The following is a 21,179-nucleotide window of genomic DNA, read 5'->3' on the forward strand; positions in this document are numbered from 1 at the left end:
CTCCCTAATGGACACGATACATTGGTTATTCAATAAATGAATATGATTCATTTATCTTAATCGCTGTGTGTATGTTTACTACTGCCAGAAAATTTTGCTGAAGAAGTTAGGTTTTCCATATCAAATATTTAGTAGCGCCGATGGTGACTGCCTCTCACTCCAAAGGGCTTGGGGTCAATCCTAATCGGCGGGATTTTATGAGGCATAAAATCTCTGATCATGCCTTGCTTCGGAAGGGAAGTAATGCCGTTGGTCCCGGCCCATGAGTTATTAGTTGAAGGGTCAGGTGCGGGAGCTGCCTGTCTGGCATTGGTAGCATTGGTACTCAGTAAACCTCTGTGAATCTCAGCAAAATAATTTGCAGTGCTAGCCAGTTTTTGGCCCTAGTGGTTCATATCTTAATTTTCAACTTTATCCTTTCTTTACTTACAAGTAAAGAACATATATTTTGCCATATATCTACGCAAATAAAACAATGAAAATGTATTTAAATTTGACTGGAGCACTAGGCATACTAACCCTAGTCGGCTGTTTACTGGCATATTTACCCTAGTCAGCTGTTGGAATCAATATTTAAGTGTGGCACAGTGATGGATGATTTGCTTGTGGATGGCAAGTTTGTTTTTTAGAGAAAGGCTGGATTTTCTGTTGATAAGTGGGTAGAGCGACCTAATCAAGATGTTGCACTTGGTGGGTGTTTTGTCCACATGGGAACGGAACTGCAACTTGCCATCAAGGATGAAACCAAGGTAAACGACTTCACTCGACCATTCAATGGGAATATTATCAAGCTGGACTTTCAAGTTACCAGGTGGCGCAAGCCGAGGTTAATTGGAATGCGGTAATAGTGTGGTTCATTTTTTAGCTGCATAGATACAAATCTTCCAGCCTTAGTCGGACAGAACATCCAGGCTTGATTGGAGTTTTTTTTGGTTTTTTCGTCAGAGCACGAATCATTCGACCCTCATAGATGATGGCAGTGTCATCCGCACACATTGACAAAATACCACCACCCGGAATGGAAGCATCATCTGACGTGAAAATATTGAAGAGGATAGGGCCAAGGAGACTACCCTGGGAAACCCCAGCATTAACGTTGAACGTATCAGAAGGTGAATTGCTCAAAAAGACCTGCAAAGATCTGTCCGACAAATAGTTTTTGAAGATCTTAACAAGGAAGATCGGAAAGTTGTATCGATGCAGCCTTCTCAACATCCAACAAGGCCACGGCAGATGCCTTGAAGACGGACTTGTTCCGCTTGATGATGTTAGTAACCCGTGGTTTGATCTCCAAATATTTCGTAAACTTGGAATGGCAGCCCTAGCCTTCTTGATTCGTGCACCTATGTCCGCTCTTGGTCCCGCCGTCTGACACTATCTAGCTGCCAAGATATTGGAAACTTTCAACCAACTTTTCAGAGCTCCGTTTGACTACTGCTTAAGATAATGTGTCGGTGGTCAGAACATCAATAATAGTGTCGTTACTACCCAAGTAACCAACAAGCCCGTTAATAGCCCGGGCCTTTTTGCAATATAAGTCGGATATACGGCTTTAAATTCTTATATTCGGCTAAAATAAGCATTATATTGCACGTTTTGCATTCGTAGGCATGATGGTTACTATGGTAAAGCGATGGACCGTATGTCGAAAGCACTCCGGTAGCAGAAACGTCATCCACCAACATTAAATTTTTGCTTGAAGCCAAAGTTGTTGGTTCTTTGGCTCGATTATCTGTCAATCTAAGACAGCTGATGCAAACATTTTGAAATTATCCTCTGTGTCCCGGCTCCGTTCACATAGATGGTTGATTTGTTGCATGAGCATGATTGACCGCCCACGTTTGTTACTCTGTTATTGCCAGACCAGCTGTAATTACACAGAGAACCAATAGATGCTCCAAAAATCTCACACTAGCGAATCAATCTTCGAAAAATCACCTTTCATTTCTCGCATCTACTTGCATCGCGCTTCATCTTTTTGCAGGAAATCTTCAAAATCAACATAAATCTTCCTTCTATCTACTCAGCGTGCGTGCAGCTAGCCACAGCAAAACACAATCTTTTCCGCATCGTAGATAGAGTCGTCGCCCTCAGTAAAAACTGATGATCTAGAACTAGGCAGTACCAGCGCCGGCCGTGTCCGAACACAGGTCAAGAAAGGAAGGGGCAGGAATGTGTTGATGTGACACAAGCCAAGAACACCTCTGTACTTCCACGAGGAATCACTGGGATATTGAGTAATAGGGTTGAGTTTGCAGCAGGGTTCGTTTTGGTAAACGGTAAGCTGAATTGATGTCCTAACAAAGCAAAACCGGTTGCTCTAAGGCCCCCGAGCCACTCATATCACATTATAGCGTTAGTCAAGTTTTTATAACTATTCAAACCCGACACCGACGACAAAGAAAACTTTTATAAAATACACAATAAACAAGCGATCTTACCATATATTTTTAATATGAAAGGACGTGGGACCGCGTTTTTCTGCTCAGTAAGCAAGCCACGCCACTGCAACCGACGATCTTTGAAATCCTTAAACTAAAAGCTACGAAAGAGTACTTAGGTCTTCATTAAGATCCACTTTCACGCGACGTTCAATGTTTCGATTTTCTCTTTACGCATGGTTCAGGCAATCATAACAAGCTATGACCGACGTGACGATTGTTTAAGACCTGGTTAAACAAGCTATTCAAATGAAATTACGTTCTCGAATTTCACTTGGCATGCAATTAATAACAGAAATACGCGATAATCCATATATTCAGCGGTTGGTGGTTAATTTTAAATATACTAACGGTACTGCCTACGGCGACTACGACGGCGATTACGACAGCGACTACGACGGCGCCTACGACAACGACAACAGCAAATTTGTTACTTACAATTTTTTTTTCCTTTGGTTTGTTTTTTCCGTCGATCTTGTTTTCCGTGCTGAGCACCAATGCTACCGACGTGCCAGGAAGGCAGCTCCCACACCCTACCTATCGACCCATCAACTCATGAACCGGGGACCAACGACTTTACTTCCCATCCGAAGGAAGGCGTGATCAGAGATGTTATGCCTCAGAACATTGAGAGGTAATCACGCTTATCACTACACCACCGGCGCTGTTACTTACCATTTGTCTAGGATAATATTGCCCGGCTTCATGTCCGCTATCTGTCACTGTTTGCAAATATATCTAAAAGCAATTACCTTTGTTGTAATACTTCCTGCATTGCCATGGTCATCTGGGAGGAGGGTCGCATCTAGTGCTTTCCCCAGGAACCGTTCACGGCCACCAGCTACCGCCCGTCTTGGGCGTATCCAGCGAGGCATCTTTCAGCTTACTCACAATCTCCGACACTCAATGCAAATCGCTGGCACACTTACGCTAGTTACAAAAAAAAAAATATTAAAGGGTTGTGTCCTAGACACGACCGCAGTATGACGTAGAACTATGCAAAATTGATGTTTGTCATGGATTTTTGAATATTATTCTTAATTTTTTCAAGTATTTCAATGTTTCGGTTATGATTCAAAACTCGCGACAATTCATGTTAGCTTCATGTTCATCTTACGCATGAGATAATGTATTTAAATTTAATGTAATGGTTAAGAATTTTCCCTACATAACTACATTCGGTTGATCAATGTTGAGCTATTTTGCTGTGATCAATGTGCACTAAATTCGACATTGATATCGACTACAATAGGAACTGACACTATTTCGCCATATATTTTTTGTTGATTTGCACCTCATTATAGTAAACAAAAACGCCATGCATGATGTTGGATAAAACAATTCCCAAAAAATATGTTTTTTTTTCAGTAGTTCCATTGTTATTTTTAAAATTAGGTATCTGAAGCAGAGCAGAGAGGGAAGCTTGCATCTGAGACAAACAGACATAACACTAGCAAGTTGTTCATCGAACCAGCATTTAATGGACAATTTAAAAGTATTGTAGTTGGTAGTACCACCACCTTGGGCTACAAAATGGTGAGTTGACAACCTGGAAGGAGCGGAATACCTAGCCCTGGTCCTCACAAGTTCCTACTTCACGCCTCCTCGAGTCATATGATAACAAAAGACTACCAGCTGAAACATGGACACAGCTGGTTGGCGTAGCCTGGGCAATGTTGCCAGTCCGGCAATAGCAAAGTGAAGAGGTGCGACGCGAACACTGGCGCGGTAACCATAGTACGGTGATAGAGGAAATGCTTCACCAAACCTGAGCGTCTGCTCACCATGGAGGTGCGGCTCAAAACGGCGTCTGTTCTCCATGTTAGGAGCGGCTGATCACCGTCCTAGTGCCAGCGTGGGACTCTAAACAGAGCTGTGCACGATGGTCCCCCGGCGAGACAGGGGGTTGGGGCAGGCCCAACAAGCCGCCCTGGAAAAAAACAAAGTTGCAAATACCGAAGAAAGAAATACGGATCGGAACAATCGGCACAGACCTACGCGACGAAATAAGGACTACGATTGGAAACTCGGAACATGGAACTGCAAATCGCTCGGCTTCCCGGGTTGCGATAGGTTAATCTATGACGAACTTCAACCACGCAACTTCGAAGTCGTAGCACTGCAGGAACTTTGCTGGACGGGACAAAAGGTATGGAAAAGTGGGCATCGAGCGGCTACTTTCTACCAGAGCTGTGGCACCACCAACGAGCTGGGAACCGGCTTTGTAGTGCTGGGTAAGATGCGCCAACGCGTGATTGGTTGGCAGCCGATCAACGCGAGGATGTGCAAGTTGAGGATTAAGGGCCGTTTCTTCAACTACAGCATCATCAACGTGCACTGCCCACACGAAGGGAGACCCGACGACGAGAAAGAAGCGTTCTATGCGCAGCTGGAGCAGGTGTACGACGGCTGTTCGCAACGGGACGTCAAAATCGTCATCGGCGACATGAACGCTCAGGTAGGACGGGAGGCAATGTATAGACCGGCAATCGGGCCAAACAGCCTGCATGCCGTATCGAACGACAACGGCCAACGATGCGTGAACTTTGCAGCCTCCCGGGGTATGGTAGTTCGAAGTACCTTTTTCCCCCGCAAGGATATCCACAAAGCCACCTGGAGATCACCTGACCAACACACAGAAAACCAAATCGATCACGTTCTAATCGACGGGAAATTCTTCTCCGACATTATCAACGTCCGCACGTACCGCAGTGCGAACATAGATTCGGACCACTACCTAGTTGCAGTATGCATGCGCTCAAAACTCTCGACGGTGCATAACACACGTCGAAGTCGAACGCCACGACCCAACATTGAGCAACTACGGGACACCGGAGTTGCCCAGGACTACGCGCAGCAGCTGGAAGTTGCACTACCCACGGAAGAGCAGCTTGGCGCAGCTTCTCTTGAAGATGGCTGGAGGGACATCCGTTCAGCCATAGGTAGTACTGCTATAGCGGCACTAGGTACTGCAATCCCGGACCGAAGAAATGACTGGTTTGACGGCGAATGCAAACTGTTAGTAGAGGAGAAGAATGCAGCACGGGCGAGAATGCTGCAACACCGCACGAGATTGAATGTGGAGCGATACAGACAAGCGCGGAACAGACAAAACTCGGTTTTCCGAAGGAAGAAGCGTCAGCAGGAAGATCGAGATCGCGAGGCGATGGAAAATCTGTACCGCGTAAACGACACACGGAAGTTCTACGACAAGCTAAATAGTTCGCGCAAAGGCTACGTGCCGCAAGCCGATATGTGCAAGGACTTGGACGGTAACCTTCTCACGAACGAGTGTGAGGTGATTGAGAGGTGGAAGCAGTACTATGACGAGCACCTCAACGGTGAAGCAGCAGAAAACGAAGGTGGCACGGCAACAGACCTTGGAGCACGCGCAGAAGACGACAGGCTACCGGCCCCTGATCTTCAAGAAGTTGAGGAGGAGATCGGTCGGCTGAAGAACAACAAAGCAACTGGTGTAGATCAACTACCAAGTGAGCTATTGAAATACGGTGGTGAAGCACTGGCTAGAGCGCTGCACTGGGTAATTGCCAAGATTTGGGAGGAGGAGATATTACCGGAGGAGTGGATGGAAGGTGTCGTATGCCCAATCTACAAAAAGGGCGACAAGTTGGATTGCTGCAACTACCGCGCGATCACACTGCTGAGCGCCGCCTACAAGGTACTCTCCCAAATTCTATGCCGCCGTCTGTCACCATATGCAAGAGAGTTCGTGGGGCAATACCAGGCGGGATTAATGGGTGCCCGCGCTACCACGGACCAAATTTTCGCGATTCGGCAGGTTCTGCAGAAATGCCGCGAATACAACGTGCCCACACATCATTTGTTCATCGATTTCAAATCCGCATACGACACATTCGATCGAGATCAGCTATGGCAGATTATGCACGAGTACGGATTTCCGGATAAACTGACGCGATTGGTCAAGGCGACGATGGATCGAGTGACGTGCGTTGTTCGAGTATCGGGGACACTCTCGAGTCCCTTTGAATCTCGAAGGGGGTTACGGCAGGGTGATGGACTTTCGTGTCTGCTGTTCAACATCGCGTTAGAAGGTGTGATCAGAAGAGCTGGGATAGACACGAGTGGCACGATATTCAGGAAGTCCATCCAGCTCTTTGGTTTCGCCGATGACATTGACATTATGGCACGGAACTTTGAGATGATGGCGGAAACGTACATCAGACTGAAGGCTGAAGCTAGACGGATTGGACTTGCCATCAACGCATCAAAGACAAAATATATGAAAGCAAGAGGTTCTAGGGAAGACAATGTTAGCCTCCCACCCCGAGTTCAGATTGACGGTGACGAAATCGAGGTGGTCGATGAGTTCGTGTATTTGGGCTCACTGGTGACCGCCGAAAATGATACCAGCAGAGAAATTCAAAGACGCATTATGGCAGGGAATCGTGCCTACTTTGGACTCCGGAGGACGCTCCGGTCGAATAAAATTCGCCGCCGCACGAAGTTGACTGTCTACAAGACGCTGATTAGACCGGTGGTCCTTTACGGCCACGAGACCTGGACTATGCTCGTGGAGGACCAACGCGCCCTTGGTGTTTTCGAACGGAAGGTGTTGCGTACCATCTACGGTGGAGTGCAGATGGATGACGGAACGTGGAGGAGGCGAATGAACCACGAATTGCACCAGCTGCTGGGAGAACCATCCATCGTCCACATTGCAAAAATTGGGCGACTACGGTGGGCTGGGCACGTCGTAAGAATGCCGCACGACGACCCAGTGAAAATGGTTCTAGAAAGCGACCCAACAGGAACAAGAAGAAGAGGCGCGCAGCGGGCAAGGTGGATCGACCAAGTAGAAGGTGACCTGCGGACCCTTCGCAGACTACGAGGCTGGCGAACTGTGGCCATGGATCGAGTAGAGTGGAGACGACTTCTTCGGACAGCAGAGGACAACAAGGCCTTAGCCTGATTGGTAAGGTAAGGTAAGTACCACCACCTGGGGCATGCATAGTCATTTCCTTTGCGTTTGACGTTTACACACTACCACCATCTGTTCAGCGTAGTGCCCACCACAGTGTACTCAACAGATGGCGGTAATGTTTTAGCGACGATGTTTTACAGTGAGAAATATTCAATGAGTTATGTCTGTTTGTCTGTGGTTGCAGTTTATGATAACGCAACAGGCAGTTGTTTTCCCTATACATATGGATTGTACATATGGATTGGTTTGTTTTGAATTGGAAAAAAGAGACTACTTAAAACAACTATTTACAGCTACAACTAATCTACAACTACTATATACACCTAACCTACTATATACAAATTGCTTATCAAAGCATGTTCTGTGCATTTCTGCACAAATTTGTTCCTAGTTTCGTTCATTTGAAAATCTACTTTCGGGATGTTAGCCTCTTGATGGAGGTCGGAAATGCGGGTATCGAAAGGACGATCTAGGATCATCCTTAATACCCTGTTCTGCGCTACCTGTATTTTGTTCCTGTGAGTTTGTGCACATGATTCCCACACCGGAGCTGCGTAGAAGATCGCAGGCGCATTGATTTGTTTGTAGACAGCCAGTATGTTCACCCTAGAGAGACGAGATCTGCGGCAAATAAGCGGATACAAGCACCTAACTAGATTGGAACACTTAACTACTGCCCTATCTATGTGCGAGCGGAAAAGGAGCTTTTCGTCAAATAACATACCAAGATATGTTACTTCGGTGGACCACTCAACCCTTGTGCCATCCATTATTACAGTACAAAAGGGAGCCGGTTTTAGTTTGAGAGATTGTCGATGGAGGAACATTATTGATTGGGTTTTGGAGGCATTGATTTTGATTTTCCACGTGTTGGCATAATCAGCAAAGGTGTCAAGGCATCGTTGAAGTTTGTTTGTTATTTCACGAGGCCTCCTTCCCTTGACGGTTATAGCGGTATCATCTGCGAACAGGAAGAACACGCAACCGTTGCCCAAGGGAGGAATGTCGGAAGTGTAGATGCTGTATAGCAAAGGGCCCAACAGGCTACCTTGCGGAACACCTGCTGGGATGGAAAAGGTGTTTGAATTGCAACCATTCAACGATACCTTAAACGACCTTTGCTGGAGGTAGTTACGGGTGATTTTTACAAGATGTGGTGGAAAGCTTACAAAGTTACAAAGCTTGTACACAACCCTAATAAAATTGTTATGGTTATTTTGCTTAACGACGTATTCCGGGTATCATCCAAACCATATGTAGAATAGTTCAATCATTTGGGTTGTCATTCGGTTATGGTAATTTTTTATTAGGGAAGTCCGTCATGCCAAACATTGTCAAACGCCTTTTCAACGTCTAGCAGTGGACTTGGATACAGCTTTGTTACTTCGAATGTTATTCATCACCCGAACTAGCTGGTGATTTGTGGAATGCCCCTTCCTAAACCCAAACTGTTCAGGTAGGAGCAAACGATTGAGAATTAGTTTCTCGAACAATTTGCTCAACGCTGAAAGGAGGCTGATTGGTCTATAGCTGGAAGGTAGTGATGGATCTTTACCGGGTTTGCGGATTGGTATGATTTTTGCTATCTTCCAGATACTTGGAAAGTAGTGCAGTTCCAAGCATCTGTTGAAGATAGCAGTCAAAAGCGAGTACACTTTCGTGCTCAGCTTCTTCAATACCAAGTTGAATATACCGTCAAACCCGGGAGCCTTCATGTTCTTGGTCTTTTTCAGCGCTGAGCAAATCTGCTCCACTGTAATATTTTCTGCCGGAGGGACGACACAAGCGGAGGCATCCAAGTTTTGTACACATTGCGTCACCTGATTTTCGAGCGGACTTTGGATAGTTGAGCCAAGCAAATGCGATGTAGCAATATGATTACCAATCGCATTTGCTTTCTCTTGTGGGGTAATGAGCCGATTGTCATCATTTCCGACTCTGAGAGGAGGAATGGGTTTGGGATGAGTTTTCAGCACCTTGGCTACCTTCCAGAATGGACGGGAGCGGTCATCCAGATTCTGGACAACACGCCCGAAACTTTCATTTCGGAGAGAGTCCATTCAGGAAGCAATCTGCCTGTTCAGATCGGCCATTTCATGTTTTTTGCTCAGATCTCCAGTCCTCTGAAACTGGCGTCTACGCACATTTCTCAAGCGAATCAGTAACTGGGTGTGGGAATCAATAGCAACAAACTTACCCCTCACAGGAACTTGTCGAACGCATGTCTCGTCAGCCACGGATATGGCCTGGTGGAGTCCTTCCAGAGCCCGGTCGATGTCCTCTACGGTGTCAAGCGGTGGATTTTCGTTGATGTTCCGGTCTACCACACGTCCAAACTGGACCCAGTTCGTAGGATTGGAGCAGGAGCTATGTTGATGCTGACCTCAGCCACCACCGGTTGGTGATCGGAGCTTAAGTCGTTGATTGCCACCGGCTTGGATAGCCCGAAGTTCGTCAGGAAGAAGTCCAGCGTGGAAGGGTTTCCCACCGGAGAGATGAATGTCAGTTCATCCGGAAATTGCACTGTATACAGCCCATGCTGCGAGTGGTCGAAGAGCAGACGTTCATTCTGATTCCGCTGATAGTTCCGCCATGCTTCGTGGCGGGCATTTAGATCGCCCCCAATGACGAATCGTGAGCTCGTGCGAGTGATAGTGGTGAGGTCGTTCTTGAATTTCATCCTTAGCTCGTTGCTGGCAGCACACTGACGAGGGCAGTATACGGCGATGAACCGGACGTTTCCGGTTGGTGATTCCACCTCCACACTAAGGGCCTCGATGATAGAAGTGCGGATATGCGGCAGCGTGTAGAACTTTATTCCTTTCTTGGTGATGATCGCAAACCACCCCCCCTGGAGTCGATACGATCAAGCCGGATAATGTGGTGATCAGGTAGCCAAAAACTGTCACCGGATTTAAGGTGGTTCTCTGTTAGGAGGCCCACGTCGATACTTTGCTTGCGGAGGAAGTCAGCAAGCTCGAGTCTTTTTGTTCTTACAGAGCATGCGTTCCATGTGACGACAATTATCGGTTTAGACACCATACTGAATAATAAACTTACCGAGCACTTGGATCTGTTCGGGCTTGCTGCGGCACTGACGAAGAGCACCGGTCATGTCGACGAAAATCTTCATCAGCTCATCCGCAGAGAAGAGATCGGGATTGGCGTTTTGTGCTGGTGGTTGTCTCCAGAATCCAGGGGGGGATGGAGAGCTTTGTCCAGCTGAGGCACCAGACGTTTCTTGACGGGGGCCGGATTGCACCCGGGGATTTGCTTGACCGTGTTGCGTATCACGAAGAGGCGGGAAGTCCTCCACCCTGAATGCCGGAATGTTTTCCTTCTTCCGTCCTGGTTGACTTCTTGTGGACGCCTACTTTCGGATCTGCTTGAAATCCTCGCGTTTGGGGCACTGTTTGTCGGACCCTTGATGAGCTCCACCACGGTTGGCGCATTTGCACGTTTCCAACTCGTCGACAACGCACTCGGCGGAGACATGATTTTGGGCGCATTTGTCAGAGCGCGGCTTGATGTAGCAGTTTCGGGTGCCGTGCCCGAAATTCAGGCAGCGCTGACACTGGGTGACGTCGTGACGGCCGCCACGGTATGGCTCCCATCGGACAATGATGGAATTGATGGAGCGGATAGCCTTCAACGCATTAAGCGTCACCGTTCCCTTCTGGAAATGCACCAGGAAAAGGCAATCCGGATATTTATTGACGTTCTCGTCCCTCCTTGTCATCCGGAAGACGGCAGTTGGGGCCAGCTTGTAGCGGTTCCTGATTTCCGCTTCGATCAAATTCGGGTCAAAGTTCGGTAGACCCCTGATGACGACTTTGAATGGTTTCTCACCGGGAATGTCATGGGTGAAGAATTCCACCTTGGAAGTCCTCAGGTGGGCGATGACCAAGTCATACTCCGCTTTCGTACGGAGCACCACCTTGGTGCCGTCTCGGCCCAACTTGAATTCGGCTTTGATGCCCAGCGACGCCAGATCCGCGATGAGCTCGTTAAGATGGGCATTTTTCACTACCAGCGGAGGTAGCTTCACTCTTGCCGGGCACCTTTCAGCAGCATTTTCTATTTCGGCAGCGTCGCCGAAATCTTCGTTTGTCGCAGAGGCATCCTCGCGACCAATTGTGCCATCGGACTGACCCCGATTCTTCTTCCTCTTCTTGCTGCGTTTTTCCGTCACAGCTGGTTGGATATTCCCATCCATGGGGAGAACAGCAAACCTGTTGGATGTAGGTACACCCGAACTTCCTTCACCGGGGTTCTTGTCCTTCACCGGGCTTCGCGAGCGATGCTTCCCCATATCGGGGCACGCACACACACACAAAAAACACCGCGAAAGAGAGAGAGCGCGAACACTTCACCACGAACTTTTCGATCAAGCAGATAATCTAGGGTTACATTGATATGTTATGATTCCCCTACTAATTATCTGATAACAAGTTGATCTATCGATAACTAATAGACAGATTACGCTAGGCTCATTCAGCTTCGGAAACACTTAATAGAGACCTGAGCTAGCGAGAGCGATATGGCTCTAATGAGAGAACATTGAATCTGCTTATGGTTGTGAAAGAGACAACCCGAGTAAAAGAATAGAATCTATACTATAAATGAAAATTGAATTTCAACTTCCCCGAGAACGAATATACGTTCTATACGAGTACTCCAAATACAACGTATAGTTCGTCTAATTTTACATTGCAAATGCTATGCAAAATTAGACGAGTCATACGTTGTATTCGGGGTACTCGTATAGAACGTATATTCGTTATAAGTCCTATAAGTCAGGTAACACAGTAGCCACGAACACGCGTACAAAATGTATGAGTTGGTTCGTGTCTAATCTATTTCGGACAAATTATTTTTATCTAGATAAAACATTTTTATGGTTTTCACATATGGGATCGCTGCACATTTGAATCGGCCGCTATGGATTCTCGATCAAAAGTTAAGTTTATGTTTCATGTCGGTTTGTCAGTGGTAATACATCGTCACTAAAACATTACCGCCATCTGGTGAGTACACTGTTATGGGCAGTATGTTCAACAGATGGCGGTAGTGTGTGGACGTCAAACGCAAGTGAATTGACTATGCGTGCCACTACCAACTAATATTTTTTTTTAATTAGAACGTTAAATGCGTGCGTGCAAGAGTTATGTCTGTTTGCCTGTGGTTGTACCATAGAGGTAACTCTAAGACTAGTAGGTCCCGAAGAAAATCATTATTATTTTTGGCTCACTCAGTACCAGAACAACGGTCCCAAGCAGTCCCAAGCTATTTCACTCACCCCTGCATGTTCTGCATGAATCCACACACCCCTGATGTTATCTGTCAAACTTTCATAGCGAATCAAAACAAACATAGTGTAGTAATAGAATTTCAACTAGAATAGGGTACGTTAATCGTTTGCTTGGGACCAATAGGCTACTAAAGTGGTGAGCCAATTTAAAATCGTGAGTTTCGTATTGATTGTTGGTTGTACTACATTACCATAGAGGTAACTCTACACTCAAAAAATAAATCACATTTCCGATGGAAAATAACCATTAGAATTTCACATAACTTTCATGTGATCTCATAATTGGGAATCGCACCACGAAATTACATGAACCTTATGTGTCCAATGAAGCTTATGTGATTTATCACACAGATTTCATGCGATCATGTGAATGTTATGTGAATTTCAGATAAAAATCATTAAATTTGTTATTAGAAAAATATCATGTGCGTTCCCAATGGAAACTACATGAAAACTTTTTTCAGTGTAAGACCACTGGGTCCCGAAGAAAATCATTATTATTTTTGGCTCACTCAGTAGGGTAAACGCTCCTATAGTTGCGGTACGTTAGAAGCGTTAGGTTCCTATAGTTGTGTATTGCGTCTCCATACACAACTATAGGAACCTAACGCTTCTAACGTACCGCAACTATAGGAGCGTTTCCCCTACCAGAACAACGGTCCCAAGCAGTCCCAAGCTATTTCACTCACCCCTGCATGTTCTGCATGAATCCACACACCCCTGATGTTATCTGTCAAACTTTCATATCATCAAATCAAAACAAACATAGTGTAGTAATAGAATTTCAACTAGAATAGGATACGTTAATCGTTTGCTTGGGACCAATAGGCTACTAAAGTGGTGAGCCAATTTAAAATCGTTAGTTTCGTATTGATTGTTGACATTACTCCGAATGAGAGATTATGACTTCGTTTGATTGCTGTTCGTTCTTTTAACATTTGGATTGATGGCGTTCTGGCTAACGACATATTTGTGGTAATGTAACTTAATCTGATGAAAGACGTCAGGTAGAAGCACATTTGGCGAAATGGATGGTGAGAGTGTAATCTTTCTTGTCCACGTACTTACGTAACGAAAAGGTGCTCTAGCCCCCTCTAGAGCACCTTTTCGCTGGGTACCTTTTCGCTACCATGTAGGTAGAGAATGGCGCTTCAGTCTATTTGATGAATCGAAAACTTGTTATTTTATCTTCGTCCCTTTCCGTGTCACATGCAATACAGTGCCGTCCCGTTTTTGACAATACATTATGTTTTACTTCTTTGCTAGTTCGAGAAAATCCAGCGAACACTTTATTCTAGGTATTTTTGATTCTACTAGTGACCAAAAACGGGAAGGCGCTATTTATGACAAATGAATGCAGTAATCAGCCATCTGGACAAAGAATATAACACCGTATTGTGTATAACTTAGTAAATATATTTCCATTTTAGTTTAAGCTCACTAGCAACACATTTGTTTAACTACAGGATGACCTTATTCTGTAATTTTATTCTAATGTTAGTTTGAACTTATTTCCATTCTATCCGCTGAGTGCACATACACAACAATTGTTCTTAAAAGATAAATATTAAACTTAATTTAAAACTTTAGCCTGGTCAAGACAAAGCGCTAAAATCCATCAATGATTTTCTTGTAATAGGGATTACAGTCAACTTTCCATATCATGGTGATTTGATCAATCCTTTCCGATTTTCATAAAACAAATACGTTAATATCTCGCTCCCTCTGTACGACCAGTCAGTGGCAGCAAAAGGGAACAACATTTAAAAAATAATATTTACCAACCTTTCAATAGAGGGAAACCGCTTTTGTAAACAATGTCCTTAACCGCCGGTTTCGCGAAACATTGTACCTAATCAGGTAAACGAATGTTTCCTCTACTAGCTTGTGAAGTTTGTTTGCAAGAGTGAGCGCTTTTATTTACGAGAAATCGATGGTTGGAGTCAATGTTTGTCTTTTTCCTTTTTTCTTAATTGCTGGAAATTACTCTCTCTATGTCCATAGTTAATTGCGTCACGCTCTAAGGGAGAGGGAATTTTCCCTAAATTTCGCGTCATATAAACCTGTTTTAAGATTAAGGGGCAAGTGAACAAATCGGCTCTTATTTAATTTCCTCTAAATTTTGCTTTAAACAATGGGACAAATAGCCGTTCTACAAATGTCCATCTTTCAGTACCTCAATTATCAATTTAACACCAAGATATGAATCGTTGACTGTGTTAATAAACTAAAAATTTACAACAAGCTAACCAAGAAATCAAATCAAATCGGAATAAACGAAGGCAGCGGGCCCAACTTAGCTCTTTTCATAATCGGTGGTCCCGAATCTTCATCATCACTGGTTTGCATATGCTCATCTTCGTCACTGTTGATTTCAATTTCTTCTAGGTTTTTCTTGTCAACGATAACGTTATTGGCACCGGTGGCTTCTTCTAAATGTCCTTGCTTCATTTTATCCACCTTGACTAGCATATTTTTGAGCTGCGCTCTCTGGCCGTCGGTGAGCTCTGTCGAGTCATTTACACTTGATTCGTTCGGATTGTTAAAATAGTATCTTTGTGCAGAAACTGGACCACCTTGTTGGGATCCCTTCTTAACTGGTGTGGATTTGGTCGGATTTACCCGTTCATCAACAGTCTCATGCTGCTTTCTCTCGACATGCCGACGGCTGTGTGGATAAGGACAATTTGCTTGTTCGCACACACCAAAGCGATCAATCTCCGGACAGATAAATTCGTGACGTCGTGGACACTAAAATGAAAAATAGAAGGTGGCTCATTCCTACTTGTCGGATGACGAATAGCTAACAATACCTTATCAGCAACGGAACAGAATCCTTTTAAGAAATCTTCACAAATACGCTCTTTTTCGCTGACTTTCTTGTGCAGGTATGGGCAATCATTTTTGGTACATCGACCTTCCAAAAAGAAATGACAAACGGGCATCTTCTCCAATGACACATTGTGCGATAGCAGACAATCTTCGTTAACGCATTCTCCTTTCAGGAATCTGGAAAACATTCCATTATAAACATAAATGTATTTATTTAGAAAGGATTATACGCTTACTTGAAACAGATCATTATCTGATTCTTATCATGCAGTTTAGGGCACTTTCCTCGCACAAAAGCCGTGCATTTTCCCAAACGACGGTAAATCGGGCAAGGAACATTGCATTTCCGCATCCTGTTTGTAAGCACCTGAATGCTTTTATGTTTAGTTAAGCTGTAACAGAAAACAAATACTGGAATACATAACGCTTCACTGAACACAACCCAATCAACCTCAAATAGGATCTCGTTCGATGGGTATCCGTCCGTACAAAGGTACCATCCGTTTTCGGCATGTAGGTAAGTCCACCAATGTCGATTCTTCCTAGCTTCGCTTGATGTGGCTCTTCTACTTCCACAGATGGCATCTTTCTTAACTTTGTTCCGCTTGGATCCAGCATGAATCTGGTTCCACGGATCGTTAAACAGCGTTGCTTGCTGTTGGTGGAATCAGCTGGCGGTTTGCGTGGCAATATTTTGGCAGGTGAACGAGCTGACGACACTTGCAGCTTATTCGACGATGAACGATAGAGAACCCCGTTGATGTTAATCATAACCAACTTTTTGTTCTGCGAAGTGAATGTCATTTTCCTGGAGAGCTTCTCTGTGACAATTTTCAAGGGAGGTCTATTACAATTTCTGGAAACAAGGAAAATGTTAGCAACATAAAACACAACCACTGCATTTAGTAATATTACAATTTAAGTAATCTCCTATCGGTGACGACCACACTTTGGGGAACGATCGAGTTTGTCCTTACTAGCGAGAATCTCCGGATAGACGATTTGGGTTTAAAAATCGTTCTTAATGTCCCTGGTCTCCGATCTAGTTTATACTGTTGATTACTACCGTTGAACGTATGGAACTGTTTTTCCACGATACGAACTCCATCTGATTTGAGTGTTTTAGCAGCTTGAGCAGCAGCAGTGGAAGGTACAGATCTAACGAGTTTGTTTCTGCTAATCTTTACTAGCGGTGCCACAAGAGGTACTTTGCAGGATGTTGCAGCAGAGGAAGGAACCACAGAACAGGCACGAATAAGCTTCCGTTTTGTGTGTTTGATGATGGGATTTTGGTGAAGAACCTTTGCTGGTGAGGATGTCGTGGGAATTTTCTGCGAATCAATCTGTTCTTGATTTCGCTGAAGACTGAGTCGTTCCAAAAATGCTGGATTGAAATGTATATTTGGTTGGAGGACAGCTGCGGCTGGGGTTTCGGTGGGTGCAGCAGCAGAAAATGTTTTGGACAAAAAATTCCGATTGATATGAGCCTTTTTGAACTCCGGATTGATGAAAATTTTTGTGCGGGATTCCGTGGCATCCATCTTATTGCACCGTATCACAGTAGTATTATCAAATCACAAAGATTGTAAAACGGTGGGGCAAACACTAAAATTATTATTTTGAACAAAGTTTTTTCAAGAATATTCGTATAAAGCAGTGAAAAACTTATGACACTTGTACATTTTCAGAACATACGCAGATTTCTTTTGTTTATACTTGGACAGAGGGGACAGAGACGTCTCTGACTTTGGGGTATAAAAAAGGAACTGGCTCAGAAGGTCGAATAACTACTCATCGATACTTACATATTTTATTTTATTTTTCACGCTATTTCAAAGCAACCCAAATTTGGGTAGAATCCACCCGGATCGGTCAAAACTGAACCTTGCAAAAATGGGTGACAATGTAACAAATATGAATCAATATAATAGCGCCAGCTGGGAAGTCATCGCTGAAACGCTATGCATAATGTAGGTCTCTGACTACCTTTGCATTGCAGGATTCTTATGAGTTATTTCCAGGACCGGTCTAGTCTACGAGACAGACATGGGACAGATATCGATTAGGCTCACGGCAGGAGTTCTACAAGGACCCATCCGAGGATCCAACGCTCTGGAATGGGATGTACAATGACATGCTGACGCTGAAGCTGTACGAAGGAGTCGATTTGGCTTTTCGGACGACGTCGTCTTAACGGTAGTAGGCGAGACGCTGGAAGAGGGGGAAATGTTTGCAACCGAGGAGATCGATACGATTGGGGGCGATTCAAATATGACGACTATCATATTCTAGAATTTTTCTGTCACAATATGGTGTCACAAAATATACACATATTGGATGTCACACCTATTCAAAAAATCAAAAAAATATTTTCGAGGTATTTTAATTTCAACGAGTACACATTTATAATTTTTATTAAGTATTTCCCGAAGTGTGGGTTTCCAATTTTAGTTGATTTATGAAGTTGATCGCACCTTACAAATAAGATTATTTAATTTATTTGAATGGGTGTGTAATATTACGTTGTACGATGTACATCGATTTTGCGAACCAAATTACATCCATTGATGTAATATTGTATTTGTTTTTTTGCTATTACATCATTATTTCATACATCAGCTTGAATTACGTTGAGCGATATTACATTTTTTTTTTGCTGTGTATTAAGGGGAAGTTTATCGCTCCGAAAAAAAAATTACATTTCGATGTTTCTAAAAATATGGGAAAATGATATCATAAATCTAAAAAAATAAATTTCTTTTAATTTTCTAAAGAAATTTCACGTGCAAATTTTTTGGAAGTCATCATGGCATAAAGTTTCACTCGAAAAACCACAAAACCCTCGACTTTTTGGTTTTGCTGAGAGCCCTTTTTTTCATGTGTGATAGAAAACATATTTTTTTTTCATGTAATTTTTGTAAAGAATCTTAGGAAAAAACTGATTTTCATGGATTTTTGATAATGTTTCCCAATATTTTTAGTAAAATAAAATCGAGCAATTTTTTTTTTCGGCATAGTATACATCCCCTTAATTAATATTTTCTCGTTGTACGTAGTAATATTCCGCTCTCTCCCACACAACAAAATCAACACCCCCTAGAGCGGGCAGAACGTATTACTGTTTTTCAGTGAATGTAAAATACATTCACTGAAAAACAGTAGTGGCTTCTGTTCGCTCTGGTTCGTCATGCATAAGAAAACGGATTTGACTTGTTAACAAAAGTTGTAGCTAATAACAAAACCTACAAAAGTTCTACACATCATTTTGCGAAATGCTGTTGAAGAAAAAAGTTAGAGGCAAATGAATGTAAATGAATGCACGAAATGAATGCAAATGATTTTACATGCCTGACTTCCACTTCGAATTTTCAATTACACAAATCTCGGTGTATTGCAGCAAACGTGGACTAACAATTTGAATGTTGCACGTGTCGTAGAAGCTGATATTTGTGCACTCGAAGTTTCGAAGTGGTTCCGCGAATAAGGATGTCACAGCGATTCACCTCAACCGAGAATGATCAATAATTTGCTACCGTGATGTTTTTATGATTGTTGAACAAGGAAAATCAAATCTCGATACGGTCAAACCATAGAGGTAACTCTAAGACCACTGGGGCCCGAAGAAAATCATTATTATTTTTGGCTCACTCAGTACCAGAACAACGGTCCCAAGCAGTCCCAAGCTATTTCACTCACCCCTGCATGTTCTGCATGAATCCACACACCCCTGATGTTATCTGTCAAACTTTCATAGCGAATCAAAACAAACATAGTGTAGTAATAGAATTTCAACTAGAATAGGGTACGTTAATCGTTTGCTTGGGACCAATAGGCTACTAAAGTGGTGAGCCAATTTAAAATCGTTAGTTTCGTATTGATTGTTGGTCAAACTGTGATCGCTTATGTCATTGTTAATCGTTTAATTGACAACAGTGTTAGCTAATTGATCTGAACAGATAACGTGTTCAAGGATTTTGCCGCTTGATGGTCTCGTAACGTATGTGTTTGTGACGGAGATATTGTATGATGTAAGCAGTCTCAAATACTCACGTGCAATAATGTTCGATAAAAGATTACTGGGCACGTTCATATCACGTACAATAATGCAAAGAAAAAGAAGGGAGGCCTATAAGCAGTATAGAAATATGTTCGTTTCCTGCAAGATCGGAACTTGCAGTGTAAGTCTACAGACCAGGGTAACCACTAAGCCACCGAATTTCGACTTGTTGTTAGGCTAAACCAGTGTTGTCGCATAATGAATCGTTATTAAAACATGAACACATAGTGGTATAGGAGCATATAAGCTGACTTTAGCAATATTGTCAAGCGAAGGCATTCCACGAAGGCTCGCGAATCGATCATGAACGACCATTTTAAATTTAGCTAAAATTTTGCATACTTGTTCCTTTTAAGAAAAATTTCCATTTCATGTTATGTTAAGTTATGTTTTCTTTAGATGGGAGGCTTTCAGCCTGGGGCTGGTTTGACTCCGGGTCATTTTATGTCATCAAAAACAGTACTAAGAAATGAGTTAAAATATAAATATTGTTGAAACGGTTTGTTCGATAGATATGGTAGCTTGAGCAAAGTTTTAGATATTTATTTGTAAACTCTGTAAAAACATATACACTGGGGTAGTTTTTGTTTATTTCCATGAAAAAAAAAAGATTAGCTCATTTCTGAAAACTTTCATTTTTAATAGCAGAGAAGTTGATAGAGTTTGCTACTACTAACTGGCAGAATTTTGTAATGGTAAAATGATAAACAAAAAGTTATGATTTTTTTTGAAAATTTGGCTTTTTTCAAATTTTTTTTAATGGTGATTATTTTTTCAAGAATTGCATCATTCACAATCTTGCTCAAGACATCATAACAATCAAACAAGCCGTTTTTGCCATGTATTTTTTTATATTATTCTTATCTTTTCAACACTGCTTTTACACATTCCATTTAGGAAATGATGTTTTGTTCAGTGTTTGCTAAAATCAAGATCAGAAAATCAAAATCAACTTTCTTTCAAGATAAATATCACTTAAAATCATAGGCATCAATATCACAAGCCATCACCTCCACGAAAATTACCCATCATTTTCGATCAATACACACCAAGTTGTTTTTACAGTTGTCGGTAAACATTTTACTGACTTTCAAACAGCTGAACATTCGGTAATCATTTCGGTAAAAGTTTGGTTTACTGAACGATCAGTAAACTTGCAATGTATACTCAACTGTCAAAAAATACCGACTAGCTCATCATTCAATACCGAAGTTCGGTAAAATTTACAAAATAATCGGTAAAAATAGAAAGGCCGTCATCTGCCAAAAATTACAGTTCTTTCGATAGTTTTTACTGAAAAGCAGTGAAATATAGGGAATTGTTCCGTTCAAATCATGCACAATATAAATTGTTGTATATATCTTTTATTAAATGTAATTCGTCAATCTGTTTATCCAACGAGTCAGCGATCGCAAGCCATTTTATTTGAGTGCTAAAAAATGAAAACATTTAGATAATATAAATAGTACTTACTGAAAAGATCCCTTACTTCTGCATCCGGTCGTTAGCACATCTAATCTCATCGGACACATCTTCCATTTCAATGGTTTACAAGTTTTTTTTTCTGCTAATATT

At 42.9% G+C, this 21,179-nt stretch overlaps 1 protein-coding gene across 1 annotated transcript; it reads right to left on the minus strand.

Annotated features, from left to right (window-relative positions):
- Positions 1–14,146: 14,146 nt before the first annotated feature.
- LOC135700572 (zinc finger CCCH domain-containing protein 3-like) lies at positions 14,147–17,217 on the minus strand. The gene is made up of 5 exons (XM_065221101.1): positions 16,463–17,217; positions 15,999–16,403; positions 15,784–15,939; positions 15,529–15,724; positions 14,147–15,466 (listed from the first exon to the last, which is right to left on the minus strand). Exons 1-5 carry the CDS (start codon positions 17,086–17,088, stop codon positions 14,978–14,980), a joined length of 1,872 nt encoding a protein of 623 aa, XP_065077173.1. The 5' UTR covers positions 17,089–17,217; the 3' UTR covers positions 14,147–14,977.
- Between the last annotated feature and the right edge of the window lie 3,962 nt (positions 17,218–21,179).

The sequence above is a fragment of the Ochlerotatus camptorhynchus genome, unplaced genomic scaffold, assembly GCF_037179485.1.
Source record: "Ochlerotatus camptorhynchus isolate MF236.1 unplaced genomic scaffold, CSIRO-AGI_Acam_v1.1 ptg000139l, whole genome shotgun sequence".
NCBI lineage: Eukaryota > Metazoa > Arthropoda > Insecta > Diptera > Culicidae > Ochlerotatus > Ochlerotatus camptorhynchus.